Source organism: Littorina saxatilis, linkage group LG15 (genome assembly GCF_037325665.1).
Source record: "Littorina saxatilis isolate snail1 linkage group LG15, US_GU_Lsax_2.0, whole genome shotgun sequence".
In the NCBI taxonomy this organism is placed as follows: domain Eukaryota; kingdom Metazoa; phylum Mollusca; class Gastropoda; order Littorinimorpha; family Littorinidae; genus Littorina; species Littorina saxatilis.
Genome location: NC_090259.1, coordinates 33,468,149 through 33,493,571, shown reverse-complemented (window position 1 = coordinate 33,493,571; position 25,423 = coordinate 33,468,149). Strand labels below are relative to the sequence as shown.

The following is a 25,423-nucleotide window of genomic DNA, read 5'->3' as shown; positions in this document are numbered from 1 at the left end:
AAAATTGATGTTTGGCTTAGAAAGCAGTCAGGCTGCAGAATTGTTACCCCCCTTTGAAGAACCCCCTAAATTCCTGTTTAAGACAGTCATTTTTCAGATCCTCTCTTTATAACCTCTGTAAATTTACCTCCATTTTAAGGGGAGAGGTGGCACGAAAAATTTCTACTGGATGTTTGCACTTTTTCTTGCAATATTTGTACGTATTATCAAGCAAAAACACATAAAAAGACTCATTTGTGCAAAAAAATTGCCTGAGGGTCTTTTTATGGGTAAAAACGCTCGATTTTTGACAAAAAAACATGAAACGGTCTATTCAGCTCTAGCGTGATATTTTAGAAATTTCTCAAGCTAACAACCTCATATTTGTTGTTATGAACTCACAAGTAGCGTTTCTCAGTAGTTACAGAGCATTTTTGTGAGTATCAGCCTTAGTTTCCATAAAAAAAAAAAAAATTGGCCGACATTATATTTTCGCATGAAAATGCTATGTCAGGCTTTTATTCTAATTCATAAAAAACAAAAAACATAATTTTTTTGAAAAAGCGCTCCTGTAACTACGGGGCGAATTCATTTACAATGATTGGGGTGAAAAAATTGGTAGTCTACCACAAGTAGATGAGAAGTGAAGACCTTCGTCGCGTGGTTACCGTCCTTGAAAATCATATTCTGAGAAAATGGTGATTGAAAGTTTGTGAAATGTTTCTGTAAAAAAGATGAAGACAGATGGCCAAATAAAGATGATATGAGTGCTCCTGTATTGTTCACGGACTTCTTGAAATGGTTCAGTTACTTATTCTCCCCCGTCTCCCATCAGTCCAGCTCCGTACACCTCCCCCTCCTGGTCTTCTTGCTGCTCCAGCTGGCGTTGACGACCCGCACATCTTGCCCTACGGGCTGCCACAGCGGCCACAGCTGTTGCTTTCTCTGCTTTCTGAATCCTAACCTTGTCTTTCTTGGCCAAAGCAGCCTCCATGAGATCAGTTATTGGCAAGCTCATGTGGTCCATGACCTGTGCCAGTGCAAAGTTGCCTCTGTTGAACTTCGCAACAGCCTCAGCGGTGGCTGCTTCCACCCGGCCTTTCCCAACAAAGATTTCTTTGGGGCAGTGTCCCCACATGACATTGTGCAGAGACTCGTTACTGTTCTGGGTTTTGCCATGGGCCACGCGCTTGAGAAGAATGGGATTGGTCATTCTTCTGTAGATGGGCAGAACAGCATGCGAGACTTCCCTGGACAAGGCGGTGCCGTTGTGCTCTGCGTGTGGAGGTGGTGGTTGCTCTTCTGCCCTGGCTCTTTGAAAAAAGCACCATGAGGCTGGCCCAGCTGGACATCTGTCATGGTGAGGGTCCTCGTCCGTTGAAGTTACATGGAAGAAAGTGGCCCAGATCGCCTGCTCCATGGCTCGCTGATCTTCAAGGTTGTTGAGGATCGCGCTACGGAAGTAGTTTTGCAAGCGTTGGCACTTTTCCTTTGTTAGTCGCCCCTCCCCTCTTCCACCAAGCCTTTCATCCTTTGCTGCCTTGCGGAGAGCTGTGCCCATTCTCTTGGGGAGGTGGTTGATACATTCCAGCTTGGTGATGGGACGTGTGGGACCGTAGGGCTGAGCTGCAGCCACAGCATTGAAAGCCGTAGAATCTCCGTCCGACAGCATAGTTCTGTACCTGAGGTTGTGACGCTCAACAGACCTGCAGCACAGTAAAAATCAGAAAACCCATTGTGTAGGCAAGCAAATTGTGCACCTCTACTTGCAGAACACAATTTATGAGTTCAGGATTTGCTTATAAAGTTATAAAGGGGGGGGGGGGTGGGTGTTGTGTTACAAAATATTTTCACAGTAGTATTGTTTTGTTCTTGTTTTGTTATAAAAGGCTATAAATGAACTTTGTTATTGTCACTAATTCATAATTGAATCTTCGTGCACTCTCTCTCTCTCTCTCTCTCTCTGTTCTGAGCTTCAAAAATTAAAAGATAGGCTATGGTGGGGGTATACAGATTATATTCTTACCTTCCCCATAACTCCAACGCTGCATCCCTCTCCATAGACTTTGCAGATCCCTGGTGGTTGATGCTGCACTCAGCCCGGTGTTGCTGCTCCCATCGCAGTTGTTGGGCAGGGGTGATCTCCTCCAACTTCTCCTTATTCATGGCACATGTGTGGCAGTAGGTGGATTTTACAGAGAAGTCGAGCACCAATCCAGTGAGAACGTCAACCACCACTCCTACACCATAATGTGACGAAAAAAACCTTTTATGCCAGGTGCCATCAAAGGCAACATCTACCCAAAGAATACCGTCATCTTCTTCCCAGGCAGCGTCTTCATCCTCTTCGTCAAACTGGACATCTGCTCTACCTTGAGGAAAGGTCTGCCTGTATGCAACATTTACATGCTCAACAGTTTCCACCAGTGTGACATTTGTTACGGCCAAGATGCTGGCATTGACCTTTTTATCAATTCTTTGATATGAGCTTTTGTTCATCACGGGCATGCCAAACACTGTGCACAGCTTTTCCACACTTGAGTACCCACTGCCAATCTCATGCGAGTATAGGACAATCTGTTTGTTCACGTCAAAGGGAACATTCTTCATGTGGTTGCGGTTGCTCTCTCTAGGTGAAGAAAATTCTGACCGTCTGTACTGGCAGCTGTCACAGCAAAGTGCTAACTCTTGGGACAAGCCCATGGATTCTCCAACGCGTATCGTTAAATGTCCTGCTTCGCATTCCGGGCACTTCACATCCGATAATAGCGAGTTGAGCTGACCACACTCAACGATACACCATGTACGTTTCGGTTCAGCAGGCACATCGGCTGGCACTTGTGCGTTCTGCAAGTCATCGGCACCACTGAATCTTCTTAGCTTCTTCGCAGAGGCTGAAGCACCCTCTATTTCCTGCTGGTTGTCGTGTATATCGCACAACACTGGCCGAGGTTCGACTTGAAGTCGATGAGAAAAATGTGCATCACCTCCACCATCCAAAACGACACACTCCGCTGCGCCAACTTCGCGGGGCGCGTTTTCATCGCCCGTGGACTTTTCTTGTTCGGCTATTCGAGCTAATGCAAGCTGCTTCTTCCTCTTGCCCGATGCCTGCCCCACAAACCTCTTTCTATCGTTGAATTTTGCAGTGAACATTGCTGGCCGACTGATAGACGGTAGTGTAATTCGATCGACAAACCGATGTTGTGTTTACAGCGGATAAGGCTTGTTGCGCATGCGCCAGTAGCCATGGTAAGTTACAATGACCAACCAGAGAAGAGCTCTCATAGATCGACGGTCAATCTTGCAAATCCGGGAATTCCTGTCGCGGATAGTATGCTTGTGCTCTGACAGTTGAGCGAAAATAACGGGCTATTTTGGGGTATTGTTGACGTCACCAGCAAACGGGAATTCCCGATGGATCGTGTCGAGTGCAACGAGTTTGTCTTCTTGGAAGAAAAGTGGCTGTTTCAAGCCCTTGAAAACATCGATTTTTCAGCAAGTTTTCTGACTTTTATCACTCATGCATGTGCACTCACTTTGAAATTCATCACTTTATTGCAAAAAATACGATACAATTGACAAAATAAACATGACACAATGAATCTAGGGTGTTCAAAGTACCTAATATTGCAGGAAACCCAAAACACATTTTGGAAGGATTTTAGTAAAAAAATTCGTGCCACCTCTTCCCTTAAGACTCCCTAATATTCTCAGATTTGTCTAGGTCTGTATAAGGTGGTTCCACTGTATATGTCCAAGCATAAAGATGCTCTTATCCCATGTAAAACCCAAGGCCGGTGTGCACGAGTCAGGGTCGGAGACTTTAGTCCTAGATAAACTATACCCTCAATGCTGTGTGTTCAGGGCCAGTATGCAGAAGTCGAGTTTAGACTTTAGTCCGGGATAAACAGGACCTCAAAGCAGTTTATCCCTGACTAAAGTCTCTAAACTTGACTTCTGCATACCAGCCCTGAACAGATTTATAGTTATTTACAAAGTGGCTTACACAAAGAGGTAGGTAGACTGAGCCCAAAAAGTTAAGGATATTTTTTCAGTGGTATACCCCGGATGTTAAACAGCAATTTTTGGGTCAGAAATATACCTGTATTTGAAGATCAGTTTTTCTTCTGCTTAAAAATGTGTTTCTTGAATCTGAGCAATATTTGGGTATGACGTCACATGTCCGTGACCACGCCTACCCTCAAAAATGGCGTTTTTTGACGGCATGATTCACCTTCAACCGTCGAACGGTGACTTAAACTGAATAATATTTTGCATTTTTTACACCAAAAGGTTTATTTGGTGTCTTACCTAACAAGTCATACAAATTTCGTTCAAATCCGCCGCGCAGTTAGGCTGATCCAACGTGTAAAGGAAAGCGACAACAATCCTGAAAAACAGCAAAAAATCCAGGGTTTTTATGGTGTTTTTGCTGGGTTGCTGGGTCGCAGTTGATATGCAATAAATCTAAAACTACAAATAGCAGCCTCTCCAAATTTCACAGAGCGATGACAAAAACCCTCATCTGGATATGTTCCAGTACTTAGGTCAAACAGAACCCAAGAATGGACGTTGTAACGGTTTTCCGTGAAAAATTTGGAAACGTTTGTAACGTCTAAGAAACAAATGTAACATGCACGCAACTTTGTATACTTTGCAAAGAATGGTGCCATTACATGTGTGCCAAGTTTCAAAATCATTCTTTCACGGGCTCAAAAGGTATGATCGTTTGAAAAGAGGTGAAAAATACTGCCCCTGGTGTCTTTTGCGCAATTTTTTTTTAGGACTTTTTCTATAATTTTGATTCTCGTTCTCCGATAGGATGCGTATAGCCTTTCGCGGATGATGCGAATCACTTGCTCGGAAGAAGTTGCAGAAAAGAACTTTTCGCGTGTTTTGAACACAGCTGTGCTGTATAAGAAAGAAGTAAAGAATACAAAGAATCAAATAACAGGAGAATGCAGACATGACGTCATATAATTCCAATTTAATATCATATTCTTACTCCGAATCACATTAGCATTGAGTCACCTGAGATGCTTATCACTGAAAAACGCTTACCCGGCTAAAGAATTTAAAGGGAAGCAACCCCATCACCAAAACGAAAGTGAAAGTAGCTTTGGTAATGGGCCAGTACACCGGGAGTTACCTCCCATACGGGTGTATGCCACGTCACTTCCTCTAGGAACACGTGCCTATTATCATACGTCTTTTTCACCTCGGAGAGGACGGTTCACTTTTTGACGCTCTGTGGCTGACCTTGTGTGTTTGAGTGACACCCGCCGGCCACGTTACCCAGCTTGTCTGCTCGCCTTGCCTACAGTTTGGTGAGCTCGTTCCCGTTTGTTGTTGGTTGTTTGCGCTGTTTCGTTACTGTACGTTGTCCGTTTTTTACGGACTTGTGTGTCAGTGACTTGCGTGTTTCGCCATTTTGTTGTGTGAGTTAGTTAGCTAACTCGTGTGACTTTGCTAGTAGCTCTGCGTGCCCTCTTTCTGTTTGGGCAAGTGTAGCTTTAGTATTTTGTTGACGCGTAAGCGTGTGTGTTTACTGTGTTTTCAGTCGTTTTGACTTACGTTTCAGTAAATCTTTTTACTTTGCCACGTGTTGTTGACGTTTGTGTCAGTGTCTTGCGTGTCGCCATTTTGTTGTGTGAGTTAGTTTTCTAGCTCGTGTGACTTTGTTTGTAGCTCTCCGTGCCTCTGCTTGTGGGGCAAGTTTAGCTATAGTATTTTGTTAACGCATTAGTGCGTGTGTTTACTGAATTTTCCAGTCGTTTAGACTTATGTTTCAGTAAATTTTTTCGCGTTGCCACGTGTTGTTGTCAACATGTCTGATTCAGACAAGCGCCGTGGCAAGTCGGACCCCAAGGGGAAAATTAAGGCTAAGTCTTCCTCTTCCAAAGCAACGTTACTTGTTACAGACCAAGAGCGTAACACTTTGTTGGCTGTACCAATTTCGGCGCCTAGCGCTGTTACTACTTCTGCTTCTTTTGCGGCGCCTAGCGCTACTGTTACTTCTGCACCTGTCTCTACATCGGAGACTTCGTCTTCTTTGTTAGCACCTGGACAAGGTGCGTTGGTTTCCTCTCTGTTAAAGTCACTGGTTCCAGAAATCCGCAGCTTGGTGCAGGCAGAATTTCAGCGTTCCGTCGCCAGCAGTTCGGCGTTTCCGGCATCTGGCAGTGACGTCCGGGCAGTGGCTTCCGTGTCTTTGTCCTCCACTTCCGGCTTGGAGCAGCGTCCTCCCTCTTCAGCGTCGGTTGGTAAGCAGAGCTGGTCCGATAGCCCTCGTGAGGCGCCTGGACGTTCTCCTTCGGGGGACAGCTCTTTCGCATCGGGTCACGACCGATACCTTGCTGATCTTTCATTTCCGGCGATAACCTACGAGGCCCCGGACTTGTTCGAACAGCGGCGGCAGTCGGTTTCGACTGCCGCATTTCCGGCACTTGCCGGAAGTGATGATCCGTCCGCTCCGGCACGCTACGGCGGTCGCGGCAGGATGGAGTATTCACTGACTTCCGGTCCTTCCGGATCGCGAAGTCAACCAGTGCAGTCTTCACTTCCGCATTTTGCGGTTCCGTTGACTACACTTCCGGTTTCGGCCGGAAACGCTTCTTCCTCTTCTGGTGGTTCCTTCCGGATACCAGATAGTGGATTACAGCGTGCGCCTTCCGGCTTTCAAGCGCCTAGGCTTGAGCAGGCATCACTCCACTCAGTCGGGGGAGTGACGTCAGCTCATCCAGCTCCGGTTTTTGCGGATGGTCGTCCTGCTTACCCTTTACCTTCACAGGGTTTTGGGCGGCAGGATGACGTTAGTGCTCAGGCTTTTCCGGTTTCCGGTTTGCCAGGGCATGCTTCTGCTTCCGGAACTGGTGACTTCGGTCATGGTTCCACGTGTGACTATTCTGATGCTCCATCAGTGGTCAGCGAGGAGTCGCGGGGCGTGTTTCCGTCGAAGCTCAAGTCTGTTCTTGACGTCGCGGCGGAAGTAACGTCTCGTTATTTTCCTGAAGGGGTGGTGGCTGCGGACTCTTCCGCATCATTCGTTCCTTCTGCCATGGCGGACTTCCGGCCGGCACAGGAGGATGTTTCTTCCTTCCGGTTCGCCGAGTCTCCGTCAGTGGCTTACCAACTTTCGCATTCACTGGTTCGTCCAGCACATGCGGGGAGTGGTATTCGGCCAGTGCCTGTTCCGTTACTGCTTCCTTTTGGTCCAGTTCCGGAATCAGCTCAGCAGTGGGTGGCTTCAGCTGCCCAAGCCTCTTCCTTCGTGCCTACGGCCAATAGGAAGCTTGGCATGCCCAATCAGAGCCAGAATTGGCTGGCGTCTTTTGCACTCCCTAGGGCTACCCTTCCGGTTTCCCGGGAATTGCTGCCTCTTCTGGCTAAACCGATCAAGCGTGATTCGGTTTTGCCGGTTTCCGAGGCTTCCCTCCTCTCTGCTGAGGAGGTTGGACGTCGGCAGATCGAACTGTCCTCCATTGCGGAGACTCTCGTTCGGGCTCTGTCTCGGGCATTGACCGATTCGCTAGTTCCTTTCACTCTCAGTGAAGAACAGAATGCGGACGATGTCTCTGCGCTTTTGACCGCATTGGCCAAGGTCAATGAGGAACAATTGCGTCTTTCCTCCCTGCAGTACACCCAAGCGGTACTCTGCAGGAGGGATCTCTTCCTCTCGCAGTCCCAATTCACGGAGCTGGCTACTAGGGAGACCTTGAGAGTCTCCCCGGTCTCAGAGGAGTCTCTCTTCTGTCCGCTGGCACTGGATGCCAGACAGAAGGAGATTCAGTCAAACAAGGACAGTCAGTTCCTTGACTACACTCTGAAGGGGGTGAAACAGTCTCAGCCTTCTAAACAGAAGCAGGCTCAGACATCGTCTAACCCCAAGCCAGCTCAGAAGCGGCAGGCTTCGCCGGCCGCTCGTGGTGGGAAGAAGAGGACGGCATCGGGGAGGGGGCGTGGCGGCTCTGGAAGTAAGCCACACCCCCAATGAAGCGCTCCCGATCTCACCTCCCTCCCGCCCTCCACCTTGGTGATGGCGGGAGGCCCCTCCCGGGCACTTTCTCGTTGGATGTCGGTAGTAGACAGCCAATGGATTGTGGGAGTGGTGAGTTCGGGCTTCCGTCTACTCTAGCGGGAGGAAAAGGCGCCTCTTACCCGAGTGCCTCCGCGGTTCAAGCCCCCCTTCTCGCAGGAAGCACGTTCCGTCTTGCAGTCGGAAATTGCCTCCCTGGAGCAGAAGGGCGCGGTGGAGAGAGTTCGGGTCCACAGCTCCCTGGGATTTTACGGGCGTCTGGTCGCTGTTCCCAAAGCATCAGGAGGATGGCGTCCCGTGTTGGATTTATCTCTCCTCAATACTTTCTTGAGGGAGATAAAATTCAAGATGGAGACGCCAGCCTCTGTCCGAGACTCTCTCCGCCCAGGAGACTGGGTGACCTCGATCGATCTCACGGACGCATACTTTCACATTCTTATGCATCCGACCGACCGGAAATGGCTTCGTTTCCGGTGGGGAGATCAGATCTACCAGTTTCGCGCACTCCCTTTCGGGCTGTCTCTCGCACCGTGGATTTTCACCATGGTGGTGAGACAGGTCTGTGCACTGGTGAGGTCCCAGGGTATCCGTCTGCGGGCTTATCTGGACGACTGGCTCATCATGAACCAGTCCCAGAGCGGCTGTTCGCAGGATACCCTGACGGTTCTTCGAGAATCCAACTGGTTGGGGTTCTCGATCAACCGGGTAAAGTCGGAGCTGACCCCGTCACAGACATTCACTTATCTGGGGATGTCTTTCGACACGGTCGCTTGGACTGTCCAGCCTTCTCAGAGAAGGGTGGACAAGCTCCAAGCTCAGATTCGCTCCACTTTACCTCTCCTGATGGCTTCCATCCGCTCGCTCGCCTCCATCTTGGGGCAGATGGAGTCTATGGCTCTTCTGGTTTCACTGGGCCGGGTCCACAAATGTCCGCTTCAGTTCGCGCTGAAGCCGTTTGTGGACTCTCCTCTGGTGGACTGGGACGCCCTCATCCCTTTGCAGGGATGGTTCCAGTCTGCGACCCTTCCGTGGTTGCACACGGAGTGGGTCTGCAGAGGTGTTCCGATCGTCGTGCCCCTCCCCGACCTGGACCTCTTTACAGATGCGTCCAGGGAGGGTTGGGGGGCACATACAGATCTTCAGACTCCTCCCTTTCCGTTACTCAGCCGAGTAATCCGGAAAGCGGAGATGGAGGAGCCGGCCCTTCTTCTTCTGGTCGCTCCTCTGTGGCCGTCGCAGGTCTGGTTTCCAGATCTTCTTCGGCTTGCCCAAGGGCCCCCCATTCCTCTAGCACTCGTGCGAGGGGAACTAGTGCAGCCCCGAACAGGCATTCCACACGAGGAGCCCAGTCTTCTGAAGCTTCACGTGTGGAAGTTGTTCGGGACTCGCTGAAGCGCTCTGGGGCGTCGTCTTTGACTCTGGACTTGGTGGCTCGCTCGCATAGAGCGTCCACCTCTTCAGTTTATGCTTCCCACTGGAAGGCATGGACTGCCTGGTGTTCAGCTAGAGGGGTGAGTTCGGTGGCTCCGCGCTCTATTCAGGTCGCTAACCACCTCTCTTTCATGTCTTCACAGGGCGCCTCAGTCTCCTCGTTGAGGGTCCGGCGCTCCGCTATCTCGGCGACTCTTCAGCAGATTGGTCGTTCTGTTCGAGTCGGGGGCGTTATAGCTGCAGTCATTAAAGGGGCTGCTCTTAAGGAAGCTAAAGCTCGTTTGCCCGCTCCCAAGTGGGACTTGTTTTTAATCCTGGAATTCCTTCGTTCTGCGGATTTTGAGCCTTTAAGCGAGGCCAGTCTGTTCAATGTCACTCGCAAAGCGCTGTTTCTCCTTTTGTTGGCTACGGCCCGACGGGGTAGCGAGGTCCACGCCCTGTCGGGTCAGCCTGGAGGTATCTCCTTTGAGCCGGACGGTTCCGCATCTTTGCGTTTCCGGCCTGATTTCCTGGCCAAGAATCAGTCTCCGGGGCAGGCCTCTCCGCTGGTTAGAGTTAAGGCTCTGACCAGCGCGTTGGCCCCGGGTGACCCCGATTCGGTCAATTGCCCTGTGAGGGCACTTCGTCTGTACTTAGCCCGGACTCAGCCGATTCGGTCTAGTTCTCAGAAGTTGTTGTTTATCTCTCTCCTTACTAGGCGCGAGAAAGATTTGTCGAAGGTAACGTTGGCCCGGTGGGTGTCCTCGCTCATCAAGCAGGCTTATGAGTGGAGGCGCACAAAGAGGGGGGGGGGTTATGCCCTCCTTGCCACTTGACTCGGCCCGAGCCCATGAGACGAGGGCGTGGGCATCCTCTCTGGCAGTTCTGCGCTCCAGACGTCTAGAGGAGGTGCTGACAACTGCGTATTGGCGTTCCGAAGATGTTTTCATAAACTTTTATCTTCGGGACGTCACAGCTCTTCGACAGGATGGCTCCAGAGGCCTTCCAGCGCTCATAGCAGCAGGCCAGTTCCTGTCCAGAACTTGATGGTGAGTTTTGATTCATTTCTAGCCCACCGCCTTGTTGATGTTATCTGCTAATGTGATTCGGAGTAAGAATATGATATTAAATGGAAAATTTCCTAAATAAATTATCATTTAATTAATATACTTACCCGAATCACATACTGTATTCCCTCCCACCTGCCCCGCTTATGGTTTTAAGATTTTTTTTAAAGCCGTATGATAATAGGCACGTGTTCCTAGAGGAAGTGACGTGGCATACACCCGTATGGGAGGTAACTCCCGGTGTACTGGCCCATTACCAAAGCTACTTTCACTTTCGTTTTGGTGATGGGGTTGCTTCCCTTTAAATTCTTTAGCCGGGTAAGCGTTTTTCAGTGATAAGCATCTCAGGTGACTCAATGCTAATGTGATTCGGGTAAGTATATTAATTAAATGATAATTTATTTAGGAAATTTTCCAAAATATGACGTCAGATGGTGGCAACACTGGGTTTTTCTCATCGTCGTCTTAATAGCGGCGAGACACAATCTGGCATTTGCTGTGACCAATCAGACAGTTTGAATGCTACGATACGAAATGGAGCTGTGGAGATGGACATCACCATGTTTTTAAGAGTTTGTAAGAGCATTGTCTCGATAGTGGAAAGTGTGTGTCCTGATCACTCTGCCACCTTGATATGAGTTTTGCAGACGCCATCGTCTAAAAATAGAACAGCAGAGCGGAGTGAGATTTTACTTTTTATTTCTTCAAAGTCATGAGGCTATATCTTTTGAGCCCACGAAAGAATGTTTCTGAAACTTGGCACACATGTAATGGCACCATTTAATATCATATTCTTACTCCGAATCACATTAGCATTGAGTCACCTGAGATGCTTATCACTGAAAAACGCTTACCCGGCTAAAGAATTTAAAGGGAAGCAACCCCATCACCAAAACGAAAGTGAAAGTAGCTTTGGTAATGGGCCAGTACACCGGGAGTTACCTCCCATACGGGTGTATGCCACGTCACTTCCTCTAGGAACACGTGCCTATTATCATACGTCTTTTTCACCTCGGAGAGGACGGTTCACTTTTTGACGCTCTGTGGCTGACCTTGTGTGTTTGAGTGACACCCGCCGGCCACGTTACCCAGCTTGTCTGCTCGCCTTGCCTACAGTTTGGTGAGCTCGTTCCCGTTTGTTGTTGGTTGTTTGCGCTGTTTCGTTACTGTACGTTGTCCGTTTTTTACGGACTTGTGTGTCAGTGACTTGCGTGTTTCGCCATTTTGTTGTGTGAGTTAGTTAGCTAACTCGTGTGACTTTGCTAGTAGCTCTGCGTGCCCTCTTTCTGTTTGGGCAAGTGTAGCTTTAGTATTTTGTTGACGCGTAAGCGTGTGTGTTTACTGTGTTTTCAGTCGTTTTGACTTACGTTTCAGTAAATCTTTTTACTTTGCCACGTGTTGTTGACGTTTGTGTCAGTGTCTTGCGTGTCGCCATTTTGTTGTGTGAGTTAGTTTTCTAGCTCGTGTGACTTTGTTTGTAGCTCTCCGTGCCTCTGCTTGTGGGGCAAGTTTAGCTATAGTATTTTGTTAACGCATTAGTGCGTGTGTTTACTGAATTTTCCAGTCGTTTAGACTTATGTTTCAGTAAATTTTTTTCGCGTTGCCACGTGTTGTTGTCAACATGTCTGATTCAGACAAGCGCCGTGGCAAGTCGGACCCCAAGGGGAAAATTAAGGCTAAGTCTTCCTCTTCCAAAGCAACGTTACTTGTTACAGACCAAGAGCGTAACACTTTGTTGGCTGTACCAATTTCGGCGCCTAGCGCTGTTACTACTTCTGCTTCTTTTGCGGCGCCTAGCGCTACTGTTACTTCTGCACCTGTCTCTACATCGGAGACTTCGTCTTCTTTGTTAGCACCTGGACAAGGTGCGTTGGTTTCCTCTCTGTTAAAGTCACTGGTTCCAGAAATCCGCAGCTTGGTGCAGGCAGAATTTCAGCGTTCCGTCGCCAGCAGTTCGGCGTTTCCGGCATCTGGCAGTGACGTCCGGGCATTGGCTTCCGTGTCTTTGTCCTCCACTTCCGGCTTGGAGCAGCGTCCTCCCTCTTCAGCGTCGGTTGGTAAGCAGAGCTGGTCCGATAGCCCTCGTGAGGCGCCTGGACGTTCTCCTTCGGGGGACAGCTCTTTCGCATCGGGTCACGACCGATACCTTGCTGATCTTTCATTTCCGGCGATAACCTACGAGGCCCCGGACTTGTTCGAACAGCGGCGGCAGTCGGTTTCGACTGCCGCATTTCCGGCACTTGCCGGAAGTGATGATCCGTCCGCTCCGGCACGCTACGGCGGTCGCGGCAGGATGGAGTATTCACTGACTTCCGGTCCTTCCGGATCGCGAAGTCAACCAGTGCAGTCTTCACTTCCGCATTTTGCGGTTCCGTTGACTACACTTCCGGTTTCGGCCGGAAACGCTTCTTCCTCTTCTGGTGGTTCCTTCCGGATACCAGATAGTGGATTACAGCGTGCGCCTTCCGGCTTTCAAGCGCCTTAGGCTTGAGCAGGCATCACTCCACTCAGTCGGGGGAGTGACGTCAGCTCATCCAGCTCCGGTTTTTGCGGATGGTCGTCCTGCTTACCCTTTACCTTCACAGGGTTTTGGGCGGCAGGATGACGTTAGTGCTCAGGCTTTTCCGGTTTCCGGTTTGCCAGGGCATGCTTCTGCTTCCGGAACTGGTGACTTCGGTCATGGTTCCACGTGTGACTATTCTGATGCTCCATCAGTGGTCAGCGAGGAGTCGCGGGGCGTGTTTCCGTCGAAGCTCAAGTCTGTTCTTGACGTCGCGGCGGAAGTAACGTCTCGTTATTTTCCTGAAGGGGTGGTGGCTGCGGACTCTTCCGCATCATTCGTTCCTTCTGCCATGGCGGACTTCCGGCCGGCACAGGAGGATGTTTCTTCCTTCCGGTTCGCCGAGTCTCCGTCAGTGGCTTACCAACTTTCGCATTCACTGGTTCGTCCAGCACATGCGGGGAGTGGTATTCGGCCAGTGCCTGTTCCGTTACTGCTTCCTTTTGGTCCAGTTCCGGAATCAGCTCAGCAGTGGGTGGCTTCAGCTGCCCAAGCCTCTTCCTTCGTGCCTACGGCCAATAGGAAGCTTGGCATGCCCAATCAGAGCCAGAATTGGCTGGCGTCTTTTGCACTCCCTAGGGCTACCCTTCCGGTTTCCCGGGAATTGCTGCCTCTTCTGACTAAACCGATCAAGCGTGATTCGGTTTTGCCGGTTTCCGAGGCTTCCCTCCTCTCTGCTGAGGAGGTTGGACGTCGGCAGATCGAACTGTCCTCCATTGCGGAGACTCTCGTTCGGGCTCTGTCTCGGGCATTGACCGATTCGCTAGTTCCTTTCACTCTCAGTGAAGAACAGAATGCGGACGATGTCTCTGCGCTTTTGACCGCATTGGCCAAGGTCAATGAGGAACAATTGCGTCTTTCCTCCCTGCAGTACACCCAAGCGGTACTCTGCAGGAGGGATCTCTTCCTCTCGCAGTCCCAATTCACGGAGCTGGCTACTAGGGAGACCTTGAGAGTCTCCCCGGTCTCAGAGGAGTCTCTCTTCTGTCCGCTGGCACTGGATGCCAGACAGAAGGAGATTCAGTCAAACAAGGACAGTCAGTTCCTTGACTACACTCTGAAGGGGGTGAAACAGTCTCAGCCTTCTAAACAGAAGCAGGCTCAGACATCGTCTAACCCCAAGCCAGCTCAGAAGCGGCAGGCTTCGCCGGCCGCTCGTGGTGGGAAGAAGAGGACGGCATCGGGGAGGGGGCGTGGCGGCTCTGGAAGTAAGCCACACCCCCAATGAAGCGCTCCCGATCTCACCTCCCTCCCGCCCTCCACCTTGGTGATGGCGGGAGGCCCCTCCCGGGCACTTTCTCGTTGGATGTCGGTAGTAGACAGCCAATGGATTGTGGGAGTGGTGAGTTCGGGCTTCCGTCTACTCTGGCGGGAGGAAAAGGCGCCTCTTACCCGAGTGCCTCCGCGGTTCAAGCCCCCCTTCTCGCAGGAAGCACGTTCCGTCTTGCAGTCGGAAATTGCCTCCCTGGAGCAGAAGGGCGCGGTGGAGAGAGTTCGGGTCCACAGCTCCCTGGGATTTTACGGGCGTCTGGTCGCTGTTCCCAAAGCATCAGGAGGATGGCGTCCCGTGTTGGATTTATCTCTCCTCAATACTTTCTTGAGGGAGATAAAATTCAAGATGGAGACGCCAGCCTCTGTCCGAGACTCTCTCCGCCCAGGAGACTGGGTGACCTCGATCGATCTCACGGACGCATACTTTCACATTCTTATGCATCCGACCGACCAGAAATGGCTTCATTTCCGGTGGGGAGATCAGATCTACCAGTTTCGCGCACTCCCTTTCGGGCTGTCTCTCGCACTGTGGATTTTTACCATGGTGGTGAGACAGGTCTGTGCACTGGTGAGGTCCCAGGGTATCCGTCTGCGGGCTTATCTGGACGACTGGCTCATCATGAACCAGTCCCAGAGCGGCTGTTCGCAGGATACCCTGACGGTTCTTCGAGAATCCAACTGGTTGGGGTTCTCGATCAACCGGGTAAAGTCGGAGCTGACCCCGTCACAGACATTCACTTATCTGGGGATGTCTTTCGACACGGTCGCTTGGACTGTCCAGCCTTCTCAGAGAAGGGTGGACAAGCTCCAAGCTCAGATTCGCTCCACTTTACCTCTCCTGATGGCTTCCATCCGCTCGCTCGCCTCCATCTTGGGGCAGATGGAGTCTATGGCTCTTCTGGTTTCACTGGGCCGGGTCCACAAATGTCCGCTTCAGTTCGCGCTGAAGCCGTTTGTGGACTCTCCTCTGGTGGACTGGGACGCCCTCATCCCTTTGCAGGGATGGTTCCAGTCTGCGACCCTTCCGTGGTTGCACACGGAGTGGGTCTGCAGAGGTGTTCCGATCGTCGTGCCCCTCCCCGACCTGGACCTCTTTACAGATGCGTCCAGGGAGGGTTGGGGGGCACATACAGATCTTCAGACTCCTCCCTTTCCGTTACTCAGCCGAGTAATCCGGAAAGCGGAGATGGAGGAGCCGGCCCTTCTTCTTCTGGTCGCTCCTCTGTGGCCGTCGCAGGTCTGGTTTCCAGATCTTCTTCGGCTTGCCCAAGGGCCCCCCATTCCTCTCGCACTCGTGCGAGGGGAACTAGTGCAGCCCCGAACAGGCATTCCACACGAGGAGCCCAGTCTTCTGAAGCTTCACGTGTGGAAGTTGTTCGGGACTCGCTGAAGCGCTCTGGGGCGTCGTCTTTGACTCTGGACTTGGTGGCTCGCTCGCATAGAGCGTCCACCTCTTCAGTTTATGCTTCCCACTGGAAGGCATGGACTGCCTGGTGTTCAGCTAGAGGGGTGAGTTCGGTGGCTCCGCGCTCTATTCAGGTCGCTAACCACCTCTCTTTCATGTCTTCACAGGGCGCCTCAGTCTCCTCGTTGAGGGTCCGGCGCTCCGCTATCTCGGCGACTCTTCAGCAGATTGGTCGTTCTGTTCGAGTCGGGGGCGTTATAGCTGCAGTCATTAAAGGGGCTGCTCTTAAGGAAGCTAAAGCTCGTTTGCCCGCTCCCAAGTGGGACTTGTTTTTAATCCTGGAATTCCTTCGTTCTGCGGATTTTGAGCCTTTAAGCGAGGCCAGTCTGTTCAATGTCACTCGCAAAGCGCTGTTTCTCCTTTTGTTGGCTACGGCCCGACGGGGTAGCGAGGTCCACGCCCTGTCGGGTCAGCCTGGAGATATCTCCTTTGAGCCGGACGGTTCCGCATCTTTGCGTTTCCGGCCTGATTTCCTGGCCAAGAATCAGTCTCCGGGGCAGGCCTCTCCGCTGGTTAGAGTTAAGGCTCTGACCAGCGCGTTGGCCCCGGGTGACCCCGATTCGGTCAATTGCCCTGTGAGGGCACTTCGTCTGTACTTAGCCCGGACTCAGCCGATTCGGTCTAGTTCTCAGAAGTTGTTGTTTATCTCTCTCCTTACTAGGCGCGAGAAAGATTTGTCGAAGGTAACGTTGGCCCGGTGGGTGTCCTCGCTCATCAAGCAGGCTTATGAGTGGAGGCGCACAAAGAGGGGGGGGGTTATGCCCTCCTTGCCACTTGACTCGGCCCGAGCCCATGAGACGAGGGCGTGGGCATCCTCTCTGGCAGTTCTGCGCTCCAGACGTCTAGAGGAGGTGCTGACAACTGCGTATTGGCGTTCCGAAGATGTTTTCATAAACTTTTATCTTCGGGACGTCACAGCTCTTCGACAGGATGGCTCCAGAGGCCTTCCAGCGCTCATAGCAGCAGGCCAGTTCCTGTCCAGAACTTGATGGTGAGTTTTGATTCATTTCTAGCCCACCGCCTTGTTGATGTTATCTGCTAATGTGATTCGGAGTAAGAATATGATATTAAATGGAAAATTTCCTAAATAAATTATCATTTAATTAATATACTTACCCGAATCACATACTGTATTCCCTCCCACCTGCCCCGCTTATGGTTTTAAGATTTTTTAAAGCCGTATGATAATAGGCACGTGTTCCTAGAGGAAGTGACGTGGCATACACCCGTATGGGAGGTAACTCCCGGTGTACTGGCCCATTACCAAAGCTACTTTCACTTTCGTTTTGGTGATGGGGTTGCTTCCCTTTAAATTCTTTAGCCGGGTAAGCGTTTTTCAGTGATAAGCATCTCAGGTGACTCAATGCTAATGTGATTCGGGTAAGTATATTAATTAAATGATAATTTATTTAGGAAATTTTCCATTCTTTGCAAAGTACACAGAATTGCGTGCATGTCACACTTGTTTCTAGGACGTTATGAACGTTTGTAAAGTTTTAACGGAAAACCGTTACAACGTCCATTCTCGGATTCTGTTTGCTATAAGTACTGGAACATATACTGACGAGGGTCTTTGTCATCGTTCTGTAAAATTTGGAGAGGCTGCTATTTGTAGTTTTTAATTTATTGCATATCAACTGCGTCTACCCAGCAAAAACACCACAAAAACCTTGGATTTTTTGCCGTTTTTCAGGATTGTGGTCGCTCTTCTTTACACGCTGGATCAGCCTGACTGCGCGGCGGATTTGAACGAAATGTGTGTGACTTGTTAGGTAGGACACCAAATAAACTTTTTGGTGTAAAAACTGCTGTTTAACATCTGGGCTATACCACTGAAAAAATATCCTTAACTTTTTGGGCTCTGTGTATCTGAAATTGACAACTCACTTATTGACTGATGCCTTGTGCAGATTGAGCGAAGACTGAGAGTGGTGGCACTGAAGATGGCAGAAGAGTTTCGCGACAAAGGGGACGTGTTGTCGGAGCTGACCTTTGCCTCTGACCTTCCCCACAGCGTGCGTCGCTTCCTGCCGTCCACCGTCCACAAGATGGGGCTGCGCTCCAACCAGAGTCAGAAGGACGGCAAGATCTACGTCTCGCTCTACTTCCGCCTCAGAGTCGACAAGGTAAGGGGGGGGGGGGGGGGGGATGAATAATGGCGTGAAACGTTGATATAAATTTACTTCTACAAATCGGAAAGAGCTGATCTTAAAACCGAGGGAGCCTTAAAGATACTGGTAAATTTACTGATGCTATGAACTGAAATTACAAACAAGTCACTTCAAGTGAAAGCAAAACATTCAGTCAATCTGCCGGCCTGAAACTGAAATATCGACACTGAAAACCTGGGGTGCGCATAGAAATGTAGAGACACAGTCGAGATCGCTTTACACGAACTAACTCGCGGTCCACTAAATCGCGAATTCGGCTATATCGCGGAGACCTCTTGGACCCCGAAAAAAACAGAACTGACCTTTTAAAAAAAATTTTTTTATTTTTTTTTACAAAATTAGTCAAGTAAAGGCCAAAAAATAGTACAGATCATGAAAAAATGTTCTATCATAACCACGCTATCTCTCTCTGGGTCCGATGGCCTTTCATCATGCAGTAAATTGTCATTTCATCTTATCAGTCCCTCTGTCTTTCTCTCCCTCAGTCTCTCCAAATAGTGTTCTACGTGTGTGTGTTTTCAGGTTGTGTACATTACGGGTTGATCGAGACCTGCGAACAAAAGAAAAACAAACCTTTCACGCGCACGTGCCCCACTCAGTCAAGAACTTTCATGCCACGATTGGTATCGTCAAATTGGCCACGTGCCTATAGAGGTTAAGTGTCTGACCAGTCAGTATGGCCAGTCAGTTGAACACTCGAGTCCAGCTAATTGCGATCTCTGCTAGACGGTCCGGGTGGCCACAATCAAGTGCTTAAACTCAGCTTCAGTTTTCTGCGATCTAGTCAGGCATGTAATTTAACACTCGAGTCCCGCTAATCGCGATCTCAGCTAGACGCCCCGGATTTTCTACAGGCGCCATGAAGTGCTTCAGCTTCTTGCGTTATAGCAGGTGGCAGAAAAAGCAAACAATCAAAAGAAGAAATCTACATGCTTTCTGCCAAAGACAAAACGCGTGTCAACTCAGACTCACACAAAGCAAAACAAAGCGTGCGTGTTAATAAAGTAACAAGTGCGCGTTTCCAAACTAAATAAAATAATGTGGTAATTCACCATGGCCGCTTGCGTTCTGTTCATTGTCAGTTAGTGTGTGTGTGTGCAGCAGTGAGTCGCTATACGCGTACATAGTACGTCTGTGTCTGATTAACTAGTAAGTTTGTGACGACGTATGAGTCGGAGAAAAAAGAAAAGAAATCGTCATCTGCTGATAAAAGAAAACGTGTCATCGCAGTTAATCTTTTGAGAACTTAGTTGCCAACAGAAGCGTCACACTTGCGAGAAACGCAGTAGCACATACACATGAACATTGTAGCACAACCACATGCCAGGCGTGCGTGCACGCGCACGCACGCACATACACACATGCACGCACACACACACATGCACTCACACGGCAAACGCACACACGCCAACGTGACGCTCACAGGCTTTTTGTGACCAACAAGGGAAATAACCGCGTTTTTCTCTGACTCAGAAGAGAACGTGGTTTCTTCCCTTTAATTGGACCCCAAACTGCATCGCGAATCGGATATATCGCGATCAAAAATCTTTGGACCCCAAAGATGAGTTAGTGGAAGTCTGCTGTATTTTGAAATCAGTTTACTTGCAGCGATGTACGCGAAACTCGTTTGAACTGCTGACGCGATTCGGTTTCAGCTTTCGGTTTGAACGGAAGTACTCTTTTGTGTAAGAATACAGCCCGCGTCTTGTTGTTAACTTCGCAGGAGTCTGACTTTCGGGTCGCTTCATTTCTCTGACAGCGAATAAAAGGCTCTATTTCCAAAGGAAGCCGCTTTTTTCCGTGTTTTGACGGGCCAATGAAGTGATGAAATGATTAAAGCATAGAAGATACCGTTTAAGTATAAACGCTTCAACAGAGTTGATCGGTGCTGACCAACCGAACAAACGCACGTAAGCCGTAGAGTGTTTTCGGAAGTGGCTTCAGAATCTTGATGCACCGTGACATTTGTGTGCCATCTGCTCCAATTTCCAAAGTGAGAGATTATGGAATTATCGGGAAGAATATGCATGCGCAAGAAGCAAACACCACAAGAGAGCTGTACCGACTTCGTGATAAAGTCTAAGTTTACGTCGACCATTTCATTCTTTCTTTCAATGGACCGTGCAAACACGTGAACACTTCTCCCTTTGGAAGCTACAAGTTGAAAAAACCAGTTGTTTGGTGGTGCAAGAGACCGAGAATCGGCTTTGTGTAAACTTTTTTTTCGTGAGTCTCAGATCGTTTTATTTCGCGTTGTGATGGTTTTTTTAGTAGGGTTTATGAAGGGAATGATTGGGACTGACAACACGTTTCGCGTAAGGTTTTTTTTCGGCTTATCGTTTTTCGTGTTAAATGATCTTGACTGTATGTTGAAAGATATGTTTTTATCACTTCATGCAAACTACACACAAGGGTGAGCTGCCTGTTGATCGCTTGAAGTGATTGCAGGCTTACAGTGCAGTAGTGCTTGTGATTTCTGAGCTTACTGTATTTGTGGGACAACAAGGCGCTTCATTCTATAAAATCCACACACACAAAATTACATTAGGTGCTGTCACTCATAAGTCGGTGTAATTTGAAATTCAATCGATGGTTTAAAATGTAACAAACTAATATTGGTCAGACTACAGGTGTTTAGTTCTCAATGAAGACTTGAAATCTACTCACTGAAGACCTGCTAGGGAGGAGCATTGAAACACGTCCAAGTAGTCTCTGTTAGCTATGAGTCAGTTGCAAGTAGTAAAGACACAGCATTCGCAAAACAACAAGAGGATTATTTCATGCAAACAGATGACATCGATCACATGACAGAATACCTCAAGAAGCGGCGGCATTTGTGCGTTCCACATGAGTGGATGTCTAGGAGCGAACGAGAAGACATGACAGAATTTGATGCAGAGTTTGTGTTAAATGTTAATAGTGTGAGCTAAGTGTATATAGAGAGAAGATTTGATTTGATTATTATGTTCGATCAAAAGAATCTTAATAAGGTAGGAGGATTGAGCAGTATCTTTATTGTCAAGTATTGAGGAGGGATGCAAATCGTATACAGTGCTTACAATGTATGGCAAGGGTTCAACTGGTATAATGTTTAAGAAAATGAAAACAAGGAAAACAAAACAGTAAGATGTCTAAAGGTTGATACAGGTTAGATGGAAAGAGGACCTTGTCGACTAATGCTCATAAACACTCTGAATTGTTGCAGTAAGTAGTCAACATTGTTTTAAATATGTCGCACAAACAAAAGAGAGAAAAAATACAAAAATACCTGACAATTTATGCATTGGTGCAGTGTGAATGAAGCTGGAAAATTGTAATGTAAATGTGAATCTGGGTTCAAGATGCTATCAATGTTTGCAGATGATGCATTGCTCTTACGCGCTTTTTAGCGTCTTCTATCATTCTAAGTGAGTTATTAATTCTGCTTCTGGTCCCGCAGGTTGTGGAAGCAATGAAGGAAAGGGGGGTTACCAAGACCAGTCGCTTCCTGCTGATGGAGGATCGCAGTGAGCTCCCCTGTCATGCCGACATCGTTGAGGAGATTGAGGCGGCTCAAGCAATGACCCGTCATGAGCGTATCATGTCGCGCATCAACCCTAAGGCTGGCACCAACGGCAGGGAGAGCCGGGATGCGGCGGTCGGCAACTCTCTGAACGGATCGCTCTTTGAGGATACGGAGGAGGGTTTTGTAACGGCCCAGTCCTCCATCCTGGCTGAGGCTAACGTGTCCCTCCAGCCGCCCAGAGTGCAGAGCACTCCCAATAGCACACCCAAGGCTGCATCACAGACCACACCCAAGACCGCCTCAGAGACCAGTACCGAGACCATTCCCATGACGACTTCGGACACCACCCCTCAGACCACGCCCGCCAAGCAGGCCACGCCCATCAGGGTGAAGATGACGCCGCCGGAAGAGGTGTACACCAAGTTTGCGTGGGCCATGATGGCGTCAGGGGTAGCTCAGACTCTGGTTCCCGTGGAGTCCAGCACGCCGGTGGCCAGCAACATCCTGCTCAACCCTCCACACTCGGACAGCGACAACGCCAACAGCCGCGCTGCCCCCGTCATCAAGAACATCCTCATCAGCCCCCCTACGGCCGGCGCCATCAGCGTCACGCTCTCTTCCCCCGTCAAAAACCTGTCCGTTTCCTCATCCTCTTCCTCCTCCTCCTCCTCCTTCCCCCAGCCTGACTTTTCCACGGCGGTGACGCCGGCAAAGTGTGCCCGGATGTCGCCAGCTTCTGACAGGTCGCACACAAGTTCAGGCATCAGCACTTTGTCCCCCAACACCTCGGGGTCGTCATCGGGACAGTGGAAGTCATCACGACAATCGGCGCCCTCTCAGCAGCAGTCGAAACAGAGCTCAAACAGACAGGCGCTACAGTCTGCCACAAAATACACAAATCAGAGCACAGCTAGGCCTGGTCAAAGCTCCATTGCTGCCAATCGGAATCTCAACACAGCACAAAACCGTTTCGCCAACTACAGACCTTACCCCGGTGCCAATAACCCCTCCGCTTACAACAGTGACTCTCGTGCTAACAATAACCCGTCTGGTGCCAACAGTGGGGGTTACTACGACAACCAATACCAGATGGCAGGAGACGGTTTCTGGCAGCAACCGACGATGAATTCAACCGACCCCTCAGCCCCTCATGCAATACAGATGTCTCCCGCCACGGGGAACAGTTACGCTGGTTATAACTATGAAGCAGGTGGTGGGGGCTACTCCACAGGCAATCAGGCAGCAGCCATGTACGTTGAAAACGAAATGCCCTCTGGCCCAGGTTATGGGCGTCGGTGGAACAACTACAACCCTGTGTGAGACGTTGAGTGAGACAAAGTGTGCAGGAAAGAACTGAAGGAGAGAACTGTAGGAGAGAGAATTGCCGGAGAGTGAAGTGTTTGACATGTGAGACACCGAGTGAGCTTGATGGAGAGTACTATAGGAGAGTAAATTGTAGATGAATGGTAGAACAGAAATGTGAGATGGCGAAAGTGCTAGAAAAAGTGTTGAATACAGAGTGAGTAAGTACTAAGACTTGTAGAGGGTGACTGAGTAAAGAGTTCAGAGAAAGTTTGTTAATCAGATCAGAGGTGAAATAAATGACATTTCATTTTACATCGCTTTTTTTTAGACTCATAGTCTTAGCAAGTTGTACATAATGGTTTTTTTCTTAATTTCTTCCTGTCTCTCTTTCTGTTTTAGACTCGTAGCAAGTTGTACATAACTTTTTTTCTTAAATTCTGTCCTGTCTATCTTTCTGTCCATTGTACAAAGTCTGCTTTTACGCATTGCTTTTTAATTGTCTTTTTACTCCGCCACGTGTGGTGTTTAAATTAAACGTTGAACTCGGTTGAATGATTGCTGTTTATAGTACCTGATGTTTTTATTTTGAAACAGTGTATCTAAGTGTTGTTTGTTCCCCCCGCGGGTTAGGGGGAAGAATTTACCCGATGCTCCCCAGCATGTCGTAAGAGGCGACTAACGGATTCCGTTTCTCCTTTTACCCTTGTTAAGTGTTTCTTGTATAGAATATAGTCAATGTTTGTAAAGATTTTTAGTCAAGCAGTATGTAAGAAATGTTAAATCCTTTGTACTGGAAACTTGCATTCTCCCAGTAAGGTAATATATTGTACTACGTTGCAAGCCCCTGGAGCAATTTTTTGATTAGTGCTTTTGTGAACAAGAAACAATTGACAAGTGGCTCTATCCCATCTCCCCCCCTTTCCCCGTCGCGATATAACCTTCGTGGTTGAAAACGACGTTAAACACCAAATAAAGAAAGTGTTGTTTGTATACAAATGATCTTGCCCTTTTTGAATGGATTTCAAGAAGTGACAGCATCGCTACACTCAAATTGTAACAAAAGCATGGGTGAAACTTTTCCGCCTCAGGGCGGAAATCCGCCAAATGAAATTGGTCAAAATTAATAAGGAATTCCTTATTAAGTTATTTTGAAAATCTTTACCAAAAAAAAATTTTTTTTTTTTCTCCGCCTGCGATCCGATCCGTATTTCCCCTAACACAGTCACCGGACATCGCTGAGTCTTTGTTTCACTGGGTGCGCGAATTTTCGGACTACAGCTTGGCATTTGTTACCATTGTTTAATGTGCAAAATTAATTTGTGTGTTTGAGATACCAGGATAGGCCTACTTTTACCCTTAAAAGCCTGATTTTTTGTTTTCTTCAGGGGGGCAAATTTGTGTGTTTGAGATACCAGGATAGGCCTACTTTTACCCTTAAAAGCCTGATTTTTTGTTTTCTTCCGGGGGGCTTTGCCCCACTGGGCCCCCTAGCAGGGCATTGCCCCTGCACCCCACCAAGGCCTGGGCGGCTCCTGGACCCCGGCCTCATTTTCCTTATTTTCAATTCTGATCAGTTTCACCCATGCAAAAAAAACCTTTCAGCATAATTTATTGAATTCAATTATTGTTTTGAATTGTCTTAAGTACCTATGCTTTTTTTATTCCTGTCTTTTACAGCCTGTTACAAGTGAAACCATGTCCATGTAGTTTTGACAGCCTGTTACAAGTGAAACCATGTCCATGGAGTTTTTACAGCCTGTTGCTAAAAAAAACCTACTTCCATGCCTAATTTTAGCCTGGTTTCTAAGCAAGGGGATGGAGTGTGTGAATGTGGACTTGTGTACATTTGACTATGCGTACAGAGTCTGGTGTATGTTGTATAAATTACACTTGTCTACTAGTTACTGTATGCATGCGTCTTCTATTGTACATACAGAATGACTGTTCATTTGTTTTGAGTATAAGTTGTGATGTTTGAATGAAATGTGTGTTATAAGACTTCTGTTTGGGCTCAATTTTTGAGTGAAAGTGTGAAAGATTGTGTGATCCATTTTCACCAGTACTGTATTACGTCGTGCACATGATTAATTGTGCTGCATGTGCATTCAGTGCAATTTATTTGTGGATGTTGTATGTACATGTCACGGTAGAGACGAAGATCTGGTAGAAACGTCGTTTCTACCGGTAGAGACGAGGATCGTCGTTTCTACCGGTAGAAACGACGTTTCTACCAGTAGAGACGACGATCGTCGTTTCTACCGGTAGAAACGAAGAAATAATACACAAGAGTTTTTAAAACAGATGGTTGCAAGTTGAAAGCGAGAGAAACTTTGATCTTGTCATTAAAACCGCTGGTAAAAGTCACCTCACATAGCACAAATAATACACAAGGGAACTATCTCCCTCCCTCTCCCCTCCCCCCTCCACCCCCCATAAAAGGCTTGCTCATCACTAGACAGTTTGGAACTGCATTTAGTGCACTAGAAGAATTGTCAGAAGAGGGGTACACTCACTCACCAGAGTGATTGTCTTTGTTCAGACACGATCGGGTGGATTTAGGGTGACATTTTGTAGAGCAGGGTACTGCTGCTCGCTTGCACTTGCATTTAGCGGTGTTACATGTTCCCCTGCACGTGCACACGGAGGCCCCC

General features: G+C 48.6%; 2 protein-coding genes and 1 long non-coding RNA gene across 4 annotated transcripts in view; 1 reads left to right on the top strand and 2 right to left on the bottom strand.

The window, feature by feature from the left end:
• The window catches only part of LOC138949115 (uncharacterized), a 47,427-nt gene extending 22,657 nt beyond the window's left edge, over positions 1-24,770 (top strand). For both annotated transcript variants that reach the window (XM_070320872.1, XM_070320873.1), the window contains exons 13-14: positions 17,702-17,917; positions 21,402-24,770. In XM_070320872.1, coding sequence (XP_070176973.1) covers positions 17,702-17,917; positions 21,402-22,787 — 1,602 coding nt within the window. In that variant the 3' untranslated portion in view covers positions 22,788-24,770. The remainder of the gene's footprint in view (positions 1-17,701; positions 17,918-21,401) is intronic.
• Positions 1-25,423, bottom strand: part of LOC138949122 (uncharacterized) — a 77,021-nt gene that overhangs the window by 47,759 nt on the left and 3,839 nt on the right. The window lies entirely within an intron of this gene.
• Positions 136-2,205, bottom strand: LOC138949114 (uncharacterized). The gene is made up of 2 exons (XM_070320871.1): positions 2,006-2,205; positions 136-1,685 (listed from the first exon to the last, which is right to left on the bottom strand). Exons 1-2 carry the CDS (start codon positions 2,143-2,145, stop codon positions 791-793), a joined length of 1,035 nt encoding a protein of 344 aa, XP_070176972.1. The 5' UTR covers positions 2,146-2,205; the 3' UTR covers positions 136-790.

Bases quoted from the DNA above. Each gene is read 5' to 3' on its own strand.
- LOC138949114 (XM_070320871.1), bottom strand. From the start codon at position 2,145: ATGAATAAGGAGAAGTTGGAGGAGATCACCCCTGCCCAACAACTGCGA. The intron at 1,686-2,005 runs GTAAGAATATAA...ACTGTGCTGCAG, and splicing joins GCGTTGGAGTTATGGGGAAG to GTCTGTTGAGCGTCACAACC.